A 17,151-nucleotide genomic window follows, 5' to 3' on the forward strand; every position below is an offset into this window, starting at 1 on the left:
CTCCGTGTGGTAAGAGAGTCTGTAGTTCCCTGCGTTCTTTTTTTTTCTTTTTTCTTTTTTGGAATCGATTTGCTGTCGTAGATGCCTATGTCAGTTTTCTGGTAAATGCCAGCATTGTCTTAGTCACTCGAGGAAGCGCAAGCCGATGACAAATTGAATTGATTTCTGGTCGAAAAGATGGAGAGCTCGTTTACATGTTATGCACTTGAAATGACCGTGTATGGAAATTTCCGACTCTGAGACGCAGTAATTTCAAAATTTTCTTCAGGTTTTCCGATTAATGTCAGCATGAAATTCGGTTTTTGATCGTTGGTTTTCTTTTAGTGTGCTTAGCTGATTGCATCGAACACGGACGGATTGATTGACTTGATTATGTTTGACGCTTAATTTGCAGATTAAGCCCCCTTCTACTTCTCCTGTGGATCGCTTTACTCAAGTACTTTCAGTTGGAATCGGAGGTTCAGCTCTTGGCCTACGGTTTGTTGCAGAGACATTGGCTCCCGATAAACCTCCATTGAAGTGTTGTAGACCGGAGTGTCCATCCTCCTCTCGCAATCTACCCTTCAGGTATTCAGCTTCATGGAATGTGCTGCTCTTTTAACTTTTTATACCTTCATTGATCTATCCATTTAAGTTGTCGGTCGATGTACATTGCACCGTTGATAGTGGAGGTGAGCACGGCCCTTTTTCATTCAGTTGGGCACTGAACCGAACAAACTGCATTAATACGGTTTACCAAACCAAACCACACTATTTTCTTTTTGGTAACTTTTACTCCATCCTATTTTTCAATGCAAGTTGAGCTGCTCACTTCCTTCGGTTTTATTAGCAAATTGTGCGGCACGCCAGACTGTTTTTCTGCTTAGCGCGTTCCTTCCCCCTCAACAAAAAAGAGTCCCTCTAAAATCTATGGCATGGACAAATATGTGCACTATTTGGTGGTTTAAATCAGCACCTAACCTAGCTTTTCACCACATGTCCTTTTCTATTGTCTTTATTAGGAAGCAGCCTTCCAGGAGTTGGTATTGTTCTATGCTGAAGAAGTGGACGAAACTGATGTTCAAGGTGAATCTGAGTTCAAATCATTGGATGTATAGATCTACGAGAGAATCCCTATTTGAGCTTTGCCGTTAAATTCCGTATGATATCTGACATTACCGTGTTCGTCGTCCATTCGAGGTATCTTCAGACATTGTAGATAAGTTGGCGGTGGTTTGTTTGTCTTCGTCCTTTCTTCCCTTTTCAATTAGTTAAAATTATTTCTCAAGTCTTGGCAGCTCTTCCCTCAAGTGAGTAGTTCTCTTAATGTCATTCTTCCTACTTGGATTAGTCATGATGTCATTCCATTTCGGGCTTTTCGTTGCAAGTTCATCACTGTAGATATGAGAATGATCCAACTACCTTCCCTGTGTTAGCGATTTTTTGACTTTTAACAGTCTGAATGATATCTCAATTTTACTTTTGGCAGATTAGATTCATTGACAACACAGATTTATTATCCTATTGAAGATGGAACACAATCAGACTTGACCTGCAACCTCCGGTGTATGGGGAGGCCGCAAGAGACTTGTAAGAATCACTGTGACACACATGATATCATTAATTAATGATTTAATAATTTTTTGAATGCTATAAAAAACATTGGTCGTAAGAAAGTGCGACTCTTATGAAAAGTTGTAGTTTTTATTAGAATGTGTAATACTTATGAAAATGCGTGACTCTTATGAAGATACAATATACTTTGATGGAATGCACCTATTGATAATTTATATAAATAAAAAAATAAAAAGTCTAATCCTCTCTCCACCCAAGACAACAAAAGTTGATTCTCCATTCGTCTAGGAGAGTGAATGTAGACTTAATATAAGCTAAATCACTGAATGTGTTTACAATATCTATTATATCTTCATTTGTTTTATTATCTCTTAATAGAATTACTTGCATTTGCTATTGTTAAATTGATTCTGCATCTACCAGAGTTTAATATGAAGTATTCCTCAAATAATTATCAAAATCATTTTAAACAAATTATCCGTTTAATTTGTATTGTTAGCCTCAACACATATTTATACAAATTAAATATAGAAAGAAAAAAAAAGAATTCCTAACCTTTATCGTTCAACATAAACAACTGTTTTGTTGTAAAATAATGTGTAAGCTAATGGACCGTGCAATTCAATATTAAACAAAAGGAGATGAAATTGCAAAGAACTCAATAAGGGACAATGAGGACATTGGAAATTGAGGCAGTTCAGTCTAAGTGTTGCTATCTAGAGACTCAACCATGAAGGAAATTCAATATGAATTTTGAGAATTACAAAATTATAATCACTCAATTGCTAAAGTCTTTGGCAGTGTCGGATTAGTCTCAAAACAAACTCACAATGTGTTATTTCACAATATCTCATAAAGAGTTCATCAGAAAACTCATAAAGAGGAAATCCCAACACTCTTATTTGCTTTAACTTTAAATAGGTCAAAAAGCAAATTTAAACCTCGCGTGTTTGACGTCGGTCCAAGACCCGAGCATTGGGCACTTCCCCCCGAACGTAAGCACGCGTTTGAGATGAGGAAATGCGTATGTTGGTGGTGTGAAAAGACAAGGACCCATATTGGATGTCAAAAGAAAGATGAAATAATCCATAATTTCTAATTGACCGACGACTTAGTGAATTGTATTTCTTAGTGAAGATAGGTTTAACTAAATTGTCCATAGGCTTAAATTTTGGGCTTCCTCTTGGATTTTGGTATTATGAAGGTAGCGCACTTTTACGGCACTTCGATATAGTAATCGATGATGATTAATCAATGACAACTCAATGTGCGTTGGTATCTTGGATTATATAAGGAATCTCACGGATCTTCGTGATTATCAAGTATGTATTGCCATCACGGTTAGGCCCATGAGGAGACCATGGGTGAAAAGCATGTTTGCATCGATTGGCAATAATTAGAGATTTGGGTCAAAATTTGTCAGTGCAAAGGAACATTGGACTTGGAATGAGGGAATTGGCCCAACGTGGTAGACTCACATGTGAGGGGAAAATGTTGAGTGCTCAAGTGAGTGGTATGAAAATAAAGTAGTCCCATATTAGACGTCCAAAGTTAAAAGAAGCAATTGATAATACCTAGTTAAGGAGGACCTTTCTTATGTATGAAGCCGGTCTAATGAAATGCCATAAGAGGAACTCAATCACTAAATCGATTCAGTAAAATAAATAAATACACCCTCATCTATGTTACGCATGTTAATGGATCTAAAAGCAGTCATAATAACAATTTTTACTCGATAAATAAAAGAACTATTTTGCCTCATGTATCATTAAGAGGATGAGAGAAAAGAGATGGTCATTGAAGAACGACAATAAAATTAAAATGAATAAATATCTGTGAATCTTGCATCGGTACCTATTCTAATTAAAAGGGCAGAATGGCATAAACAATTTTTACTCGATACCAGGGGAAAAGGAATAGGAAAAAATGTGTAAGCGCTCCAATGCTTTCAGCCACTTTGTATTTGACCATTTCCATTTATTTCAACACCAAATTAGATTACATAACAATAAATTATGGATACACGTTCATCTTTGTAAAAATGAGCTGTTACACTACTTAAGCCCATTATTATGTTAGCCTTAGCACATATATTATTTAAGAAGGACTTCTTCTTTCCTTCTTCGTTAATAACAAACGAGAAGGACCAAGAACATTATAAGGAAAGAACAGTGAACATGCACGAGGAGAAGAAAGAAAGGAAAAACCTATCCAAGGGAACTTGATTGCCTATGTCACAGGCATTAAATTTGACCATAGTTAGACACCAAGTATTAGATCAATCCATGGAATGGATCATCATTAACATTTGACTTGTTTGAGATTAATCAATGAAATATACCATTAATGGTTGACTTGTTATTGTGAGTTGATATTGTTGATTGATCTTATATGTAAAAATTTTCGTTGGAAAGATATTATCCACTTTTGATATTTTACTTATATCCTATACGAGATTTTGGGTTGAGTTATGATATCGATTAATAATAATCTGTATATAAAAGATGTACTACTTATTGGACTATGATTGCTCATTTTATTCATCTTACTTGCTTTTCAAGTTTTTCAACTAACCGTAAGCAAGTAAAATGAGAGCATTTACATTATTGGGATGACATTTTGGATATTATATCTCAAATGAACTCCTGAGTTTAGTTGTTAGATTGACATATACCTATTTTTTTGATGGATTATAGAAACTCTAATATTATAACCAGATAACTCTTAATCATACATATGGATGTATATTTCGATAATAGGTTGATGGTAATTATGCTTAAGGTAGCGTTTTTGAGTGAAAGGATGGCCATGTCATTGCCCTTGCACTTGTAGAGTTGGGGTGTGACAATCCTCTATTCTAGGACCGCAAGTCCTTCGGATCTACATTTATCATACTAGAAAAACCAAATACATTAATTTTTATTTATGTTCCTGTGAAATCCATGTTTTCTCAATTTGCAAGCTGTGATGGTATGCCTTGTTCCTTCAAAGGGCTGTTGACGGTGAGGGAACCCGCCTACAATACTCTGCGAGAGCCCATAATGGGTAAATGTTCCTGTAATTGGGATAGTGCAACATGCAGTTCTTGTTGAAAACCCCAGTGATTTCCTGCAATGCCAAAGTTCATGCTTAGATCATGTTGTTTGGTTGTAAGGCAATTCTTACCGAATCAGTTTCCCCTCTCAATCAGTTTTCTTTTATTTGCACTAGTTCCTGACGATGTTTTGAGGAGTTGAACCAATTGTTTGTAAGATAATATGCGTGGACCATAATCATCTCTACATTTTCCTAGTTGCATGGATTAGTTCGCAGGAAATTCTTTCCCAAGATATTGGTGGCGCGCACTCTTATTTCCTGAGATTTTAACCCTGTATGAAATCAACTTTCTGAAAGGTACAAACCTGTTGAGGATAATCACCGTCTTCCATTTGAGAATTGATTAGCAGCTTTGCGGCATGGTGCAGGGAGTCGGATCCCTCTCTGCCTGATAGTAGATGAACCAAAGTCAGAAACTTCACATTGAATATTGATTTTTTACTATCACCAAAGAATGTTTAATGCCTTGGAGACCAAAACGACACAATCAACTGACCTGCCCCGCGTGAATCAGACCCATCATAGCCCAAGCCGTTTGCACCAGATTTGATCTGTTTCCTTCAAGCGGTACATATTCCTACATCAACCCATTTGGCAAACAGAAAATTTAAGATTTCCGTGTTGCCAGAAAAGCGTGCAACTAAAACAGCTAAAGCCAAACATGCGGTGGAAGGTTCCTCTAGAAATGACCTTCTTCGGGCAGGAAAGATAGCTCTCTCCCCACCCGCCATCCTGCAACTGTGTTCGTAGAAGAAAAGCGACTCCTTCGCGCATCGCTGTGCAATTGCTATATGTCTTACCAGCAGCCGCCAGTCCTCCAAGCGCAAACCATGAGCCATATGTAAAACAAACTCCCCAGCACCCATACCTGTAAGAATTGCTCAGTTAGTCAGCTGTTTCTTTAATTTATCTGAATTCTTCGGCAATGCCCACTGGAAGAGGAACATACCACGAGCCATCTGGCTTTTGTACATTCTCCAGATACTTTACGGAATTTGATATAAAATCTGCAATCTCCTTCTTCCTGTGCCCAGGATACAACTTCCTGAACAAAACTAAAGCTTGGATAGCTGAGGACATGCATTCAACATATTCATGCTCGATGACAATGTCCTCAAAGAACTCTGTCGGATTTAGTAGCTGCAAGTGACAAATGATGAGGAAGAAGTCCCGCTATAGTAATTTATGAACAAACAAACATGTCTTAGTCCGTGAGGACCACCAAGGAATTCCAAAAAATTTATCAAGTACTTACTTCTAGCCAAGCTGGAGCTCCTGCAGGCTCCCATGCTGGCAATCCGCCATTTTTACTCTGGAACAAGTGGCATTCACAGACGATGTAATAATATTACAATTTATAATCAAACTCAACCAAAGAATTAACTGGCAACGTGATTTTGGGATGCATAGAGCAAACAAAGCTTAGCCAATATTTCTTGTTTGATCAAAGATTTTCTCAAGTCTTTCTCAAAAAAGAAAAACAATGGTATACTCACTTGTAGAGAAAGCAAAATGTTGACAGCGTCATACAATTTCTCTGGCTCCATCTTCTCACCAACAATTTCAGGTGGCATCATTGAGAAAAGCAAGCAACACTGAATAAACAGGGGAAAATTCAGTGAGAAACTGCACAATTTAGGATTGGATTGAACCTGCAGATACAGCGAAGGCATTCATTGGAGTATTACCTTCAGACCTTCTGCAGTGCAATCGGAGACTTGCCAACCGTGATCTTGATCCGAAAATGTCCAGGATCCTTTAGTAATATGACGGTGCATGCTTTGAAAATCACCAGAAGGATTGTCCTTGACCTGGAATATTATGAACAGATCGATGCACTTCAGTTTATGCGAGGAAGCAAAAGAAACTAGCAAGATGTTTGGAGATAAGTGATGCTCGCAACAATCAAAGATCAAACCTGAGATTTTTTTATGAAGTCGTGTCCTCTAGCTAATACCGGTGCTATCTCCTCAGTCATATTACTGGCAAGCAAAGCTTGGATGGCAAAGCCCGTGTCCCACTCTTGGCAACCAAAACTCTGCGTATGAATGAGACAACAACCAAACTAAGCTTCACTCTAGACGGTTCCACTTTACTAAATTAATCAACTCCTTATTATAAGAATGCTTCCACCTTTCAAATATGCAGCATAAGCACCTATCATTTCGAATTAAGCCCAATTCTGTCATAGTTCCGTGACACTACTACTAACCTGCATCTTCATTCCATCTTCGGCAACCCAGAGGTAATCCGGTATCTTAGCAAGATGCTTCTTGAAATAATCACTGTCTGGGTCTTCTACCCAGCAAGCAAGCATGCATAAAACCTGTCCGAGTCCAAAGCAAAAGACAAATTCTTAGTAAGGTTTTCCCACGATGCAAGAATTTTACACTTAATGTGTCTTTCTCCTCAAATTTATGTACTCATTACCTTTTCTACACATCCGATCGTGATATATCGACTGTTCTCATCTTCGTAGTGAATGTGTTTCATCGTCACCTGAAGAGCCTTTTCTCTAAGTTTATTAAACGGCCAACGGTTAAGAAGAGGCTCTGCAAATATGTAAAGACTATCCCAGATCAGATCCTGTACTAGGGGATGGGGATAGTAGAGATCCTCCTGCAACAACAATTCGAGTCATTTTGTTAAAAATTTTCTGACTCGTAATCCATCTGATTCTAGAACGATATCTTGGACCTGTTATGGATACTTGCCTTGGCACAAAGATGGCAGACTTTTCTCCAGCAAATCGTGTCGTAGGGTTGAGTATGAAGTTCTTCTCTCAACTGTTGAACAAGTGGTGTGATGGGGCCGACGAATCTTTTCCCATACAAGTACGACATGGGCATGTACACCATCCGACAGTAGCACCACATCTTAGCTACATCATTCAAAACAGGACATTCAGACGACATATCCATATAACTGAGGAGAAACGTAGTCACACGAAACAGAAGTTGAAACTTTCTATATTTCTAGGGGAATTCTGGAAGGGTGGCCATTTCAATAACAAGCCAATGCCATATTCTTGTTCGTTCAGCAAAAACGCCGCCTTTTTCAATTTGAAAATAGTCCAAAATTATATATGCTAGACTACTATAGAATACCATCAAGGACAAGATCAAGAAAATCTGCAAAAACAAACCTGGGTGCATGGGCAGGAATGAAGGCAAGATCCAGAACTCAGGAGGCATTGGGTTGGTTCCAGACCAATCAAAAAGGCCGAAAATCTACACAGCATGTGACAAGCCAACACACATGCACAAGCACAATGTCACATATCCAATTCACCCAAACACCTGCGCAGAACAATCTGGAGCACAAATTTTTGTCAATTACTGAAGGAAGAGTGAGAGAGTACCGAGAGCCAAGTCTTGCCCCAGGAGGGTATGTAGGTGACCCCACCACGGTCAAGAATCCACTTCCTGGCCCGAGTACAAGCATTATCCTGGCCACCATCAGGCCCTTCCCCGAGAATGCGCATGCATATGTAGCTCAGGGCCGTGCAGAACATGGTGCTGTGACCTTCAATGTGGAAGCCCCACCCACCATCTCCATTCTGCAACAAAATTAATGCAAAACACACAAACAGTTTCAAGACTAAGTCTTTCAAAGTTCCTCTGCTATTTTCTCCATCTGAGTGTCTTCCTTTTTGCGAATAAAAGAGTAACCTGATGGTTGTAGAGGTAGCGGAGAATTTCTTTGCGATGCTCGGCAGGGAAGATGGCGTTGAGGTGGCCGGTGATGTAGACACACATGACTAGGGGAGGGAGGAAGTAAAGAGGCCCGGCAATCTCGGCAGGCCAGTGGCCATCACTGGCCTGCAGTGCGGAGAAGAAGTGGACAGTCCTCCTCAGGGCGGTGGACGCTTTGTCGTACGTGATCTCCTCGCCGTCCTCCACCCTCACTGGCGAGATCGTCTGCCTGAACTGCTTCTCCCTCAGAAACTGCCCAGAAATCAGGCACCATGCATCAGCTGTAGATTGCCCATTACTTCGTATTGCCACACATTAACAAATTTTAAACTTGATGACAAGCAACAACAGTGAAATTCCAATTGGCGTATGAGAGTTACTGTCTTTCTCATTTTCAGAACACAAATAAAATTTTGGATTATGACAGGGATTCAAACAACTCTCCTATTAGTTTACAAATGATATACCGAGGTTCTAAAGTGATTTTGTATGTGGAAGACATAATTCCGTTCCTCCATAAGTGTGTTTATGATATGATTTATCATTTTGTAAACAGCGTTCGGTAAAAACTATCTGTCCCTCATCGTTACAAGGGGCAACAGAGGATATAGACTAGTTATCTACAAACCCCAAGTCTCGAGATCGATACGATTGCTCAGCCCGACTAATTTATGAGATCTAGCATTTCTTCTTAGAATATGGTGACAAGCTCATATTAACAACACAACTAAGAATTTTCACGTTTTGGTGGACTTGGGGGATTGCGCTAGAGCGAAATTTTTGGAGAGGAAGAAGAGCCCAGAGGAGAGGGCGTGTGGCCATGGATCTTCTCCTTCAAAGTAGAGGCCCGACAGACACTGGATAGCACGCTATCTCCGTCACTGAGACTAAATACAAAATTAGCTAACATAATTGGGAATTGATTCTACCTATCCATGTCAAGTTTGATATGTATGCCCGTGTACAATGTACAGTTGCCTCTTAGTAAGCCTGTTGCTACATGAGAATGAGTAGGCATGTATGTGTGTTCAAGTATGTGGTGTATATTATGTATGGGTGAGCAGTTTCAAGTTTTATACAGATTGTATATGAAATCTGAAACATATTCGTTGAAACAGCTTCCTCAATTTTTGGAAATTAGAACCTACTCCGCATACCTTAGAACTTGGAACTTATCTTGTTATAGGTTCTAAGATTAGTTCCAGGGTCTATTCAAGTTCCACCTATATTATTAATTAAACTATTGTGATGAATTTAAACTTTTAATGACCACAACTTGCCGTTACAATTTACTGACCATAAAGACAAGAAAAATATGAACATTAATAAAGTAAAAGTCTCGGTCATAGAATGTAAGCTCAAATTAATACTTCTAGATTATACACTTATCATCGAATAGTATGGAACATCGTAAGATCACATGAAGACATGAACTAAGAAAAATATTAAAACTTATTCTAGGTTTTAGGTTACAGGTTACATATTCCAAGTTTCATATTCCTCCAAGTAAAAAGTCGGAATCTACCGGTTGAAATAGATTCCTTATTTTTTGGAACCTGAAATCTACCTGCATACTTTGGAACCTAGAACCTATAAGTTTCCATCGGTCTGATTCTCAGTTCCAGATTTTGCCCTAGAACTATGCTGACTCCTAATGTTATGTACCTGCATGCGCCAAAGGAGGTCGCCACAGGCCTTGACTTGGTGGCGGTGGTCGTAGAAGTGCTGGCAGGTGGCCTCAACCTCGGCACGCTCCTCAGCGTTGCCAGCCTCAGGGTCGAACTCCCAAGTCTGCCTCCCCACGTAGTTGTTGGTGCTGTACAAGTAGGGGCCATCCTCTCCTTCTGCTATCTTCAGCTTCCACATGCTGAGGTCTTCTCTTTTCTCTCTTCGTTCAGCTGATTATATTGGAACTCTCCTGTACTGTCCTTCCTGATGATCATGCAAATGAACAAGTAAAACAACCCGCACAAGAAAATGATGAATGAGTTGCCAGTTGCCACAAACCAAAAGTCATCGATAAACAAGGTCGCTATATACCCATGAACTATGCTTGTTCTCTAAGGTTATGTCACCATGTGCATGCATATCGCATTATAGATATCAAAATATATCCCGCAGCGATCTTGGTTTAGCATGGCTAACGCATGAACTTATCACACAGACAGATAGAGAGAGACACCTCTTTTGACTGTGAGGGATACGTGAGAGTTGTTGAGAAAATAATCAAGCTCCCTTTCCAAAACCAAGTGTTGCTGTGGTCTTCAGGAGAAGAAAGGGACCTCTATTTATACAATTTCTTCATGTTTTGTCTCGACTTTTCAGTAAAGCAACTGGGCCATGTCCTTGAACTTAGCGATGTCGAGGACGACAAGGAAAGACGGGCTACTGGTGCCGTATCAATATGGCTTTCCACGCTCATAACTGAAATAAATTTTGAATCCATTCGAGTGTCCCCCGCCAATCGCTTATCGATTCATCCATGGTCTCATGTAGATGTGGCAAGATCGATGGTGGACCCATATTTTAACTAGTAATTAATCTCGTCGGTGATATATGAGTTACCTCATTTTTGAAATATAGGTAAGAATGAGTCTAATAAACCAAAAAACCAATTAATGATAGGTTTAAGATGGGTTAAGAGAGAACCCGCTTTCAACCCATTTAATCAAAGAGTAATGGGGAGGCATCTTGCTCTCACACTCTCTAATGCAACATTATAGAAAGCAAGCTGTATTAACTTCTTCAATTAAAAGTACCACCAAGACATGCATGCATATTGGGAAATCAGATATAAATTACACTGGTTTTTTAATAATCTAAATTTTTTAGAATAAATTGGGGAACGTTCAATTATAGGAATTAAAAAAAAAATAAAGACAAAAGGAAGACAATGACTTGTTGAAGTTATTTAAAAAAAAAAAAAAGTGTGTGTATAAAGCTTCTTTGAATTATATTACAATGACTTATCAAAACACCATCGTCTTAGCTTGGGTCCTCTATTCTAGGACTATAAGTCCTTCGGATCTGTATTTATGATAACAAGAAAAACCACAAAAGTGGGTTTTGATTTCTGTTTTGTATTTATTATATTTTAAAGCCCTTGCCTCTCACATGCTTAGTTTGAATCGTAGGTATGTTACGCCAAATTAATCCAAACTTGCTTGCTGCTCACACCATAAGCGTACTCGTTTTACTCGATGTAACGAGTCGAGGTGGACCGATGTATTCGTGTAGTCTCATGAGGGCGCACTCAAGAGCACGGCCCGTGATGACGGTTCCATCCTTGGGAACGAGAGAATGGTTCACCGGAGAGAAACCAGTGGAGCGCCAAAAAAGCTTGTCCGATTACTTTGCATACTGAAATCGTACGGCCGACGAATGGGATGCGTGCACGAAGTACCATGTCGGGCTACTTACGGGTGATTTTGACTTTATGTGTCGTATAAAGTTCAGATATGCCTATAGCAGATTTGTCAAATTCGATCGAGCATATATGCTCATTGGTGATGATGCCCCCCGCGCGCCTTCGACAACATTAAATGACGAATTGGGTGGGAAGGAAACAGAACCGCCGGCGTTTAAATGTGGCGCAGGATTAGGTTTGTGGAAACGGGGCGACCTTTCGTTGTCATCTGATCCAGTGACCCACCCGACCCCCCACGATATAAGGACGTACCAGAAAAAATAAGTAAGGCGATCCCTCCAAATCGATTTCTTTACTCTCTGGCCGGCCGAGATGCCCATGCTGAAACACATGGATGACTCATTGATACTAGAAATGTTTGGCATTGAATATTTGATTGGACCTTGGAGTCCCTGAAATGCTGGGCTCATCACTTTCCGACCCCCTCAAGCCGCCGCTATTGCGATGGATCGTGCGCAATCGTTGGAAAAACCAGCCCCGCAAGCATGTCAAGATTTAAGAATCTCGACACACGTCACTTACGATGCTAGATTTGCGGGGACTTAACCTTAAAGTATTTAGCATTGTTTTCAGTCTGTTTTCATTGAAAAGCGTTAACGTAGATGCTAGTGATCTTATATGATAGATCATATGGTTAACGCTAGTATGGACATTTTTTATTAATTTTTAATTTTTTTCCTTTTTTGTTTTTGTTTTTCCATTTTCTCTTTGCTAGTGGTCAGCAACTAGTTATCAACCACACCAAAGGTGATGGGCGGCATGGGCAAGGGTTGGACTAACTAGATTTGGCAATGGTGCCCCCCATTGGCGCTCTTCCTTACCCAGGTAAAACTTGACAACAGGCAAAAAGAAAATGGAAAGAAAAAAGAAAGAAAAATTTAAAAAAATTCAGAAAAATTTTAAAAAATTTTAAAATATTATCAACGTCAATGTCGATTATACCACATAGAATAGTCAATATTCATGTTAGTGATTTTCGATCAATATTAGTCGAATGGATTATATTGGTAAATTATCAAAATATTTATGATTAAATTAATCAAATTAAAATGTTTAAGACTAAATTGGTATAAGTGCAACAAATTTATGATTTTTTTGGTAATTTTTTCTAAAATAATACTAAGAGTCCTAACGAATTGATGTAGGTATAGTACTAAGAGATTCAAAGGACTAGTCCCTCGTGTTATCACACATAGCCATCATGTCTCCCCTTACTCCTCTTATTCAAAGAAAAGCGTAAGATCCTAGCTCGCCAAATCTCTATTCGACCCAGAAGAAAAAAAAAAAAAAAAATCACCAGCAGACTAAACCGTGCTTTAGAGGGTGGAGTATCCCCTGCTTCGATTCCTCTTCGCTTCCAAATTTCTTCGAGTCGACGGTAGCCATTCGGTGAGACCTGGTTATGAATTCCGATGTGAGGGATAAAGGTATTTATGTATTTGTAGGGGCCAATCGATAGTTCGAGTCAATAAGAGTTAGAGACCTACCTCGTAAATGACAAACACTCAGTCGATTTTTATCGAATCCGATTAGTGATTTGTATCTTCCTCCCTCATATAAAGAGAGGATATAGAAGGATTGAAACATAAAAATTAACGATGATCTTACGTTGTTCTGGGACGTAATGCACGAGAGCATAGGTGCCATGGAACTCGCCGCCCTCGTGCAGCACGCCGTCGCGAACAACCTGTACCAGGTACTGGCGGCCCGATGCTGATTTGACTTGACCAAGGTCCGGCGTATTGGCATTGTGGAGCAGCAGATAAGATGATTATTATTTATAACCAATATATTAAGGAGGAAACTTACGCACGAAACGAAGAATCATTCGAATCACAAGATTTTACTAAAACGTCGTATAAAAAATAATTGAATTATATTGCTTATATTGATACCTGCTCGTTGTTGATATTATATGTGTCCCCATGAAGCTTCTGTTTGGAAAATATGGCTTCGAATTGGGTAGAACAATGAAATCGGACCGAGTAAAATAATTCGGACTTTGAGGCGTGATATTGCTTCATTTAAGAATTTATTTGCTCCACAACGTTGCTAATGGTCACCGGCAAAAATCCTCTATGATACAACAAAGTCTCGGATGAGAATACTAGATAATAATTCAAGTATTTCTTCAGAATCTCTCTAAGAAACAATCGAAAAATTAACTGCAGTTTTTTAAAAAGAATACTCGAAAAATGACCACACATCTCTTTCCGAAAAATGACAAGTATATATACGAAACGGTCTTGCAACTCTTCGTGAAAATTACCAAAGAATGAACAAACACATCATTTAAAAAATTGTTCAGATAAACAAATGCGACTTTTCGGAAGAAGTCGAAAAACGAACAATTGTAATCCTTCGGGAAAAGTTAAAACCGAATAGGTAATTTTCCAAAGGTTGTCTTGAAAAGACACAAACAAAATTCGGAATAATAATAATTTTTTTAAATAGAATTTCGAATTTTCATTTTATATATTTTATTTCCGAAATTCTCAAAATAAAAGACAACCTTTGAATTTACAAAAAAATTAATAACAAAGAAATAAAAATTAGAATAAATAACAAAGTGATTAGTGTTAATTAAACCGCGGGCGCGCAAAGTGTTAAGTGCGCCAAATAATCGCGCCAAAATCGTGCAATTATTTGCGCACTCACACGCGGGTATGGTGGGGTCTAGCCCTACCTAATCATTCTTTAAGTACGGAAAGAAAAACCCGCACTTTTAAATTAACCCACTCCCTCCCACTTTTCCTATGTGGGACAAAGAAAAACACTCTGTTTGTTTTAACAAAAAAACCTCCAACAATCCCCCACTTTGTTTGTAAAACAAGGATTTCAAAATTAATTAAAAAAAAAAAAACATACAACCAAAGTTTCAGTAAGATTAATATACATACATAAAGGTCTCTTTCGATTTAAACCTTTACTTAGTGCAAGTATATCAAAGCTCTATCAAAGTGACAAGTAGCTTGGCTTTAAACTTGTACTTTTATGTAATAGAACTGGACATACCACACATACACTAACCTCTTGTTTCAGCGAGAAGTTCTATATTACTCCGCACTATTATGGCCTTGTGCTTAATCCTGTTTCATGAGCTCTCTATAAAGCAACCCTCACTTTCGTAAGAAGCGGCACCACTTCTAAGCTCATATAGATGAAGTATCTACAATGTGTTTCTGTTACTATCAACACGCTACAAACTTGTATCATACTTCATTAAGAATTCAATTCAGCCTACAAAACGTAACAGACGATACTAACTTCTCATATTAGGGCTAAACAGACGATACTGACTTCTCATATCAGGGTTATGTCAGTATCAAACAATTACATTCAATAACTTGTTCTTACCCATTAAACCTTGTAACTAGTGATGTTCTAGAAAAATGTCGGGTTACCATTATTGGTGATTTCAATTAAAAGGTTTCAGCCCCATTTCTTGTGAGGTCGTTATTACCATATGTCTTGGTAAAGCCTTCGTCAAAGGATCGGCAAGATTTTTACTTGACCTCACATAGACAATTGTTATGATACCATCTTTAATCAATTGTCTCACATATTTATGTCTTAGACTAATGTGTCTAGACTTACCATTATAGGTGCTACTATAGGCTCTTACCAAAGTGGCCTGACTATCACAGTGGATAGAAATATGAGGCATAGGACTAGGCCATAATTTGATATCTAACAACAAATTTATAATCCATTCAGCCTCTTTCCCAGTTGCCGCCAAAGCAATAAATTCATATTCCATTGTTGAGTGAGTTATACATGTCTGTTTCTTGCTCGCCTAAGATACAGTACCTCCAGCTAGTGTGAAGATCCATCCAGAAGTGGAACGCTCATCTCCCACACTTGTAATCCAACTAGCATCAGTGTATCATTCTAATACAGCCGGATAATTATTGTAGAACAATCCTAAATTTTTAGTTCTCTTAAGATAACCAAAAATTCTAGCAATAGCTCTCCAATGTTCTATACTTGGATTACTAGTATACCTACTCAACTTGCATACATAATAAGCAATATCGGGTCTAGTACAATGCATTGCATATATTAAAGACCTTATAGCACTTGCATATTCTAGTTGTGCCACCGCTCTACCAGTATTATAATTTAATTTAATACTGGAATCAAATGGAGTACTTATTTCTTTAAATCCAAGATGTTGAAATTTATTTAATAATTTTTCAACATAACTATATTGGCTTAAAGATTAACCCTCACTAGTTTTCTTAACTTTAATACCTAAGATAGTATCTACTTCACCCAAATCCTTCATTTTAAACATGGAAGTTAGATACTTCTTAGTCTCATTAATTCCAGTCATATTCGTTCCAAAGATAAGCATATCATCAACATACAAGCACACTAAGACACCATAGTCTTTAGTGAATTTAGAGTATATACATCTATCGGCACTATTATTGATGAAACCATTTGATAATATGACCGAATTAAACTTTTCATGCCACTGCTTAGGATCTTGCTTAAGTCCATAAAAAGACTTAATCAATTTACATACTTTTCTTTCATTTCTAAGAAGAACAAAACCCTCCGGTTGTTCCATGTAAATCTCCTCATTTAAGTCTCCATTTAAGAAAGCAGTCTTAACATTCATTTGATGAACACAAAGATCATAAATGGAAGCTAGAGCAAAAAGAACTCGAATGGAAGTTATACGTGCAACATGAGCATATGTATCAAAATAATATATTCCTTATTTTTGTTTATATCCTTTAACTACAAGCCTAGCTTTAAAAGCTTGAATAGAACCATCATAATGATATTTTCTTCTAAAAACCCATTTGCATCTAATAGGTTTTGATCCTTTCGGTAAATCTACTAATACCCAAGTATTATTGGACATAATTGAGTCAATTTCATCATTGATAGCTTCTTTCCAAAAAGAAGCATCTCTAGAAGACATTAGCATCATCAAAGCTTCCAGGATCATCTTCTAAATTTAACACTAAAGGATATTTATTTACCACATTATTATCTCCATCTCATTCAACAAGAAAAACATGAGTAATAAAATCAGGACCTAAGTCTTTTATTTTCCTAGCTCTAGTACTTCTCCTTGGTTCAATCATGTCTTTAGAATTATTTGTTTCTTTCTCTTGAGAATCACTTTGAGTTTCCATAGATCTTGAATTATTTTCAATAATTTCAGAACTTGTAAAACATTTATTCTCAAAGAATTCAACGTCTCTCGATTCTACTATGACATTAGACTCTAAATCAAGAAGCCTATAAGCTTTACTATTTTCAGCATACCCAACGAAAACACTTTTGATAGCTTTAGGACCGAGCTTTGTTCTCTTAGGATCTGGAGCTCGGTAGTATGCCAAATACCCCCACACTTTAAGA

General features: G+C 38.0%; 1 protein-coding gene across 1 annotated transcript; it reads right to left on the bottom strand.

The window, feature by feature from the left end:
• Window positions 1–4,462: 4,462 nt before the first annotated feature.
• LOC104452268 (beta-amyrin synthase) lies at window positions 4,463–10,226 on the bottom strand. The gene is given in 17 exon segments (XM_039314583.1): window positions 4,463–4,662; window positions 4,956–5,017; window positions 5,020–5,038; window positions 5,147–5,227; window positions 5,341–5,518; window positions 5,600–5,790; window positions 5,906–5,962; window positions 6,147–6,245; window positions 6,339–6,461; window positions 6,569–6,688; window positions 6,863–6,976; window positions 7,081–7,269; window positions 7,365–7,531; window positions 7,796–7,880; window positions 8,012–8,209; window positions 8,322–8,597; window positions 10,011–10,226. Coding segments are annotated over 17 exon segments (2,283 nt in total). The 5' UTR covers window positions 10,212–10,226; the 3' UTR covers window positions 4,463–4,539.
• Between the last annotated feature and the right edge of the window lie 6,925 nt (window positions 10,227–17,151).

The sequence above is a fragment of the Eucalyptus grandis genome, chromosome 6 (assembly GCF_016545825.1).
Source record: "Eucalyptus grandis isolate ANBG69807.140 chromosome 6, ASM1654582v1, whole genome shotgun sequence".
Classification (NCBI taxonomy): domain Eukaryota; kingdom Viridiplantae; phylum Streptophyta; class Magnoliopsida; order Myrtales; family Myrtaceae; genus Eucalyptus; species Eucalyptus grandis.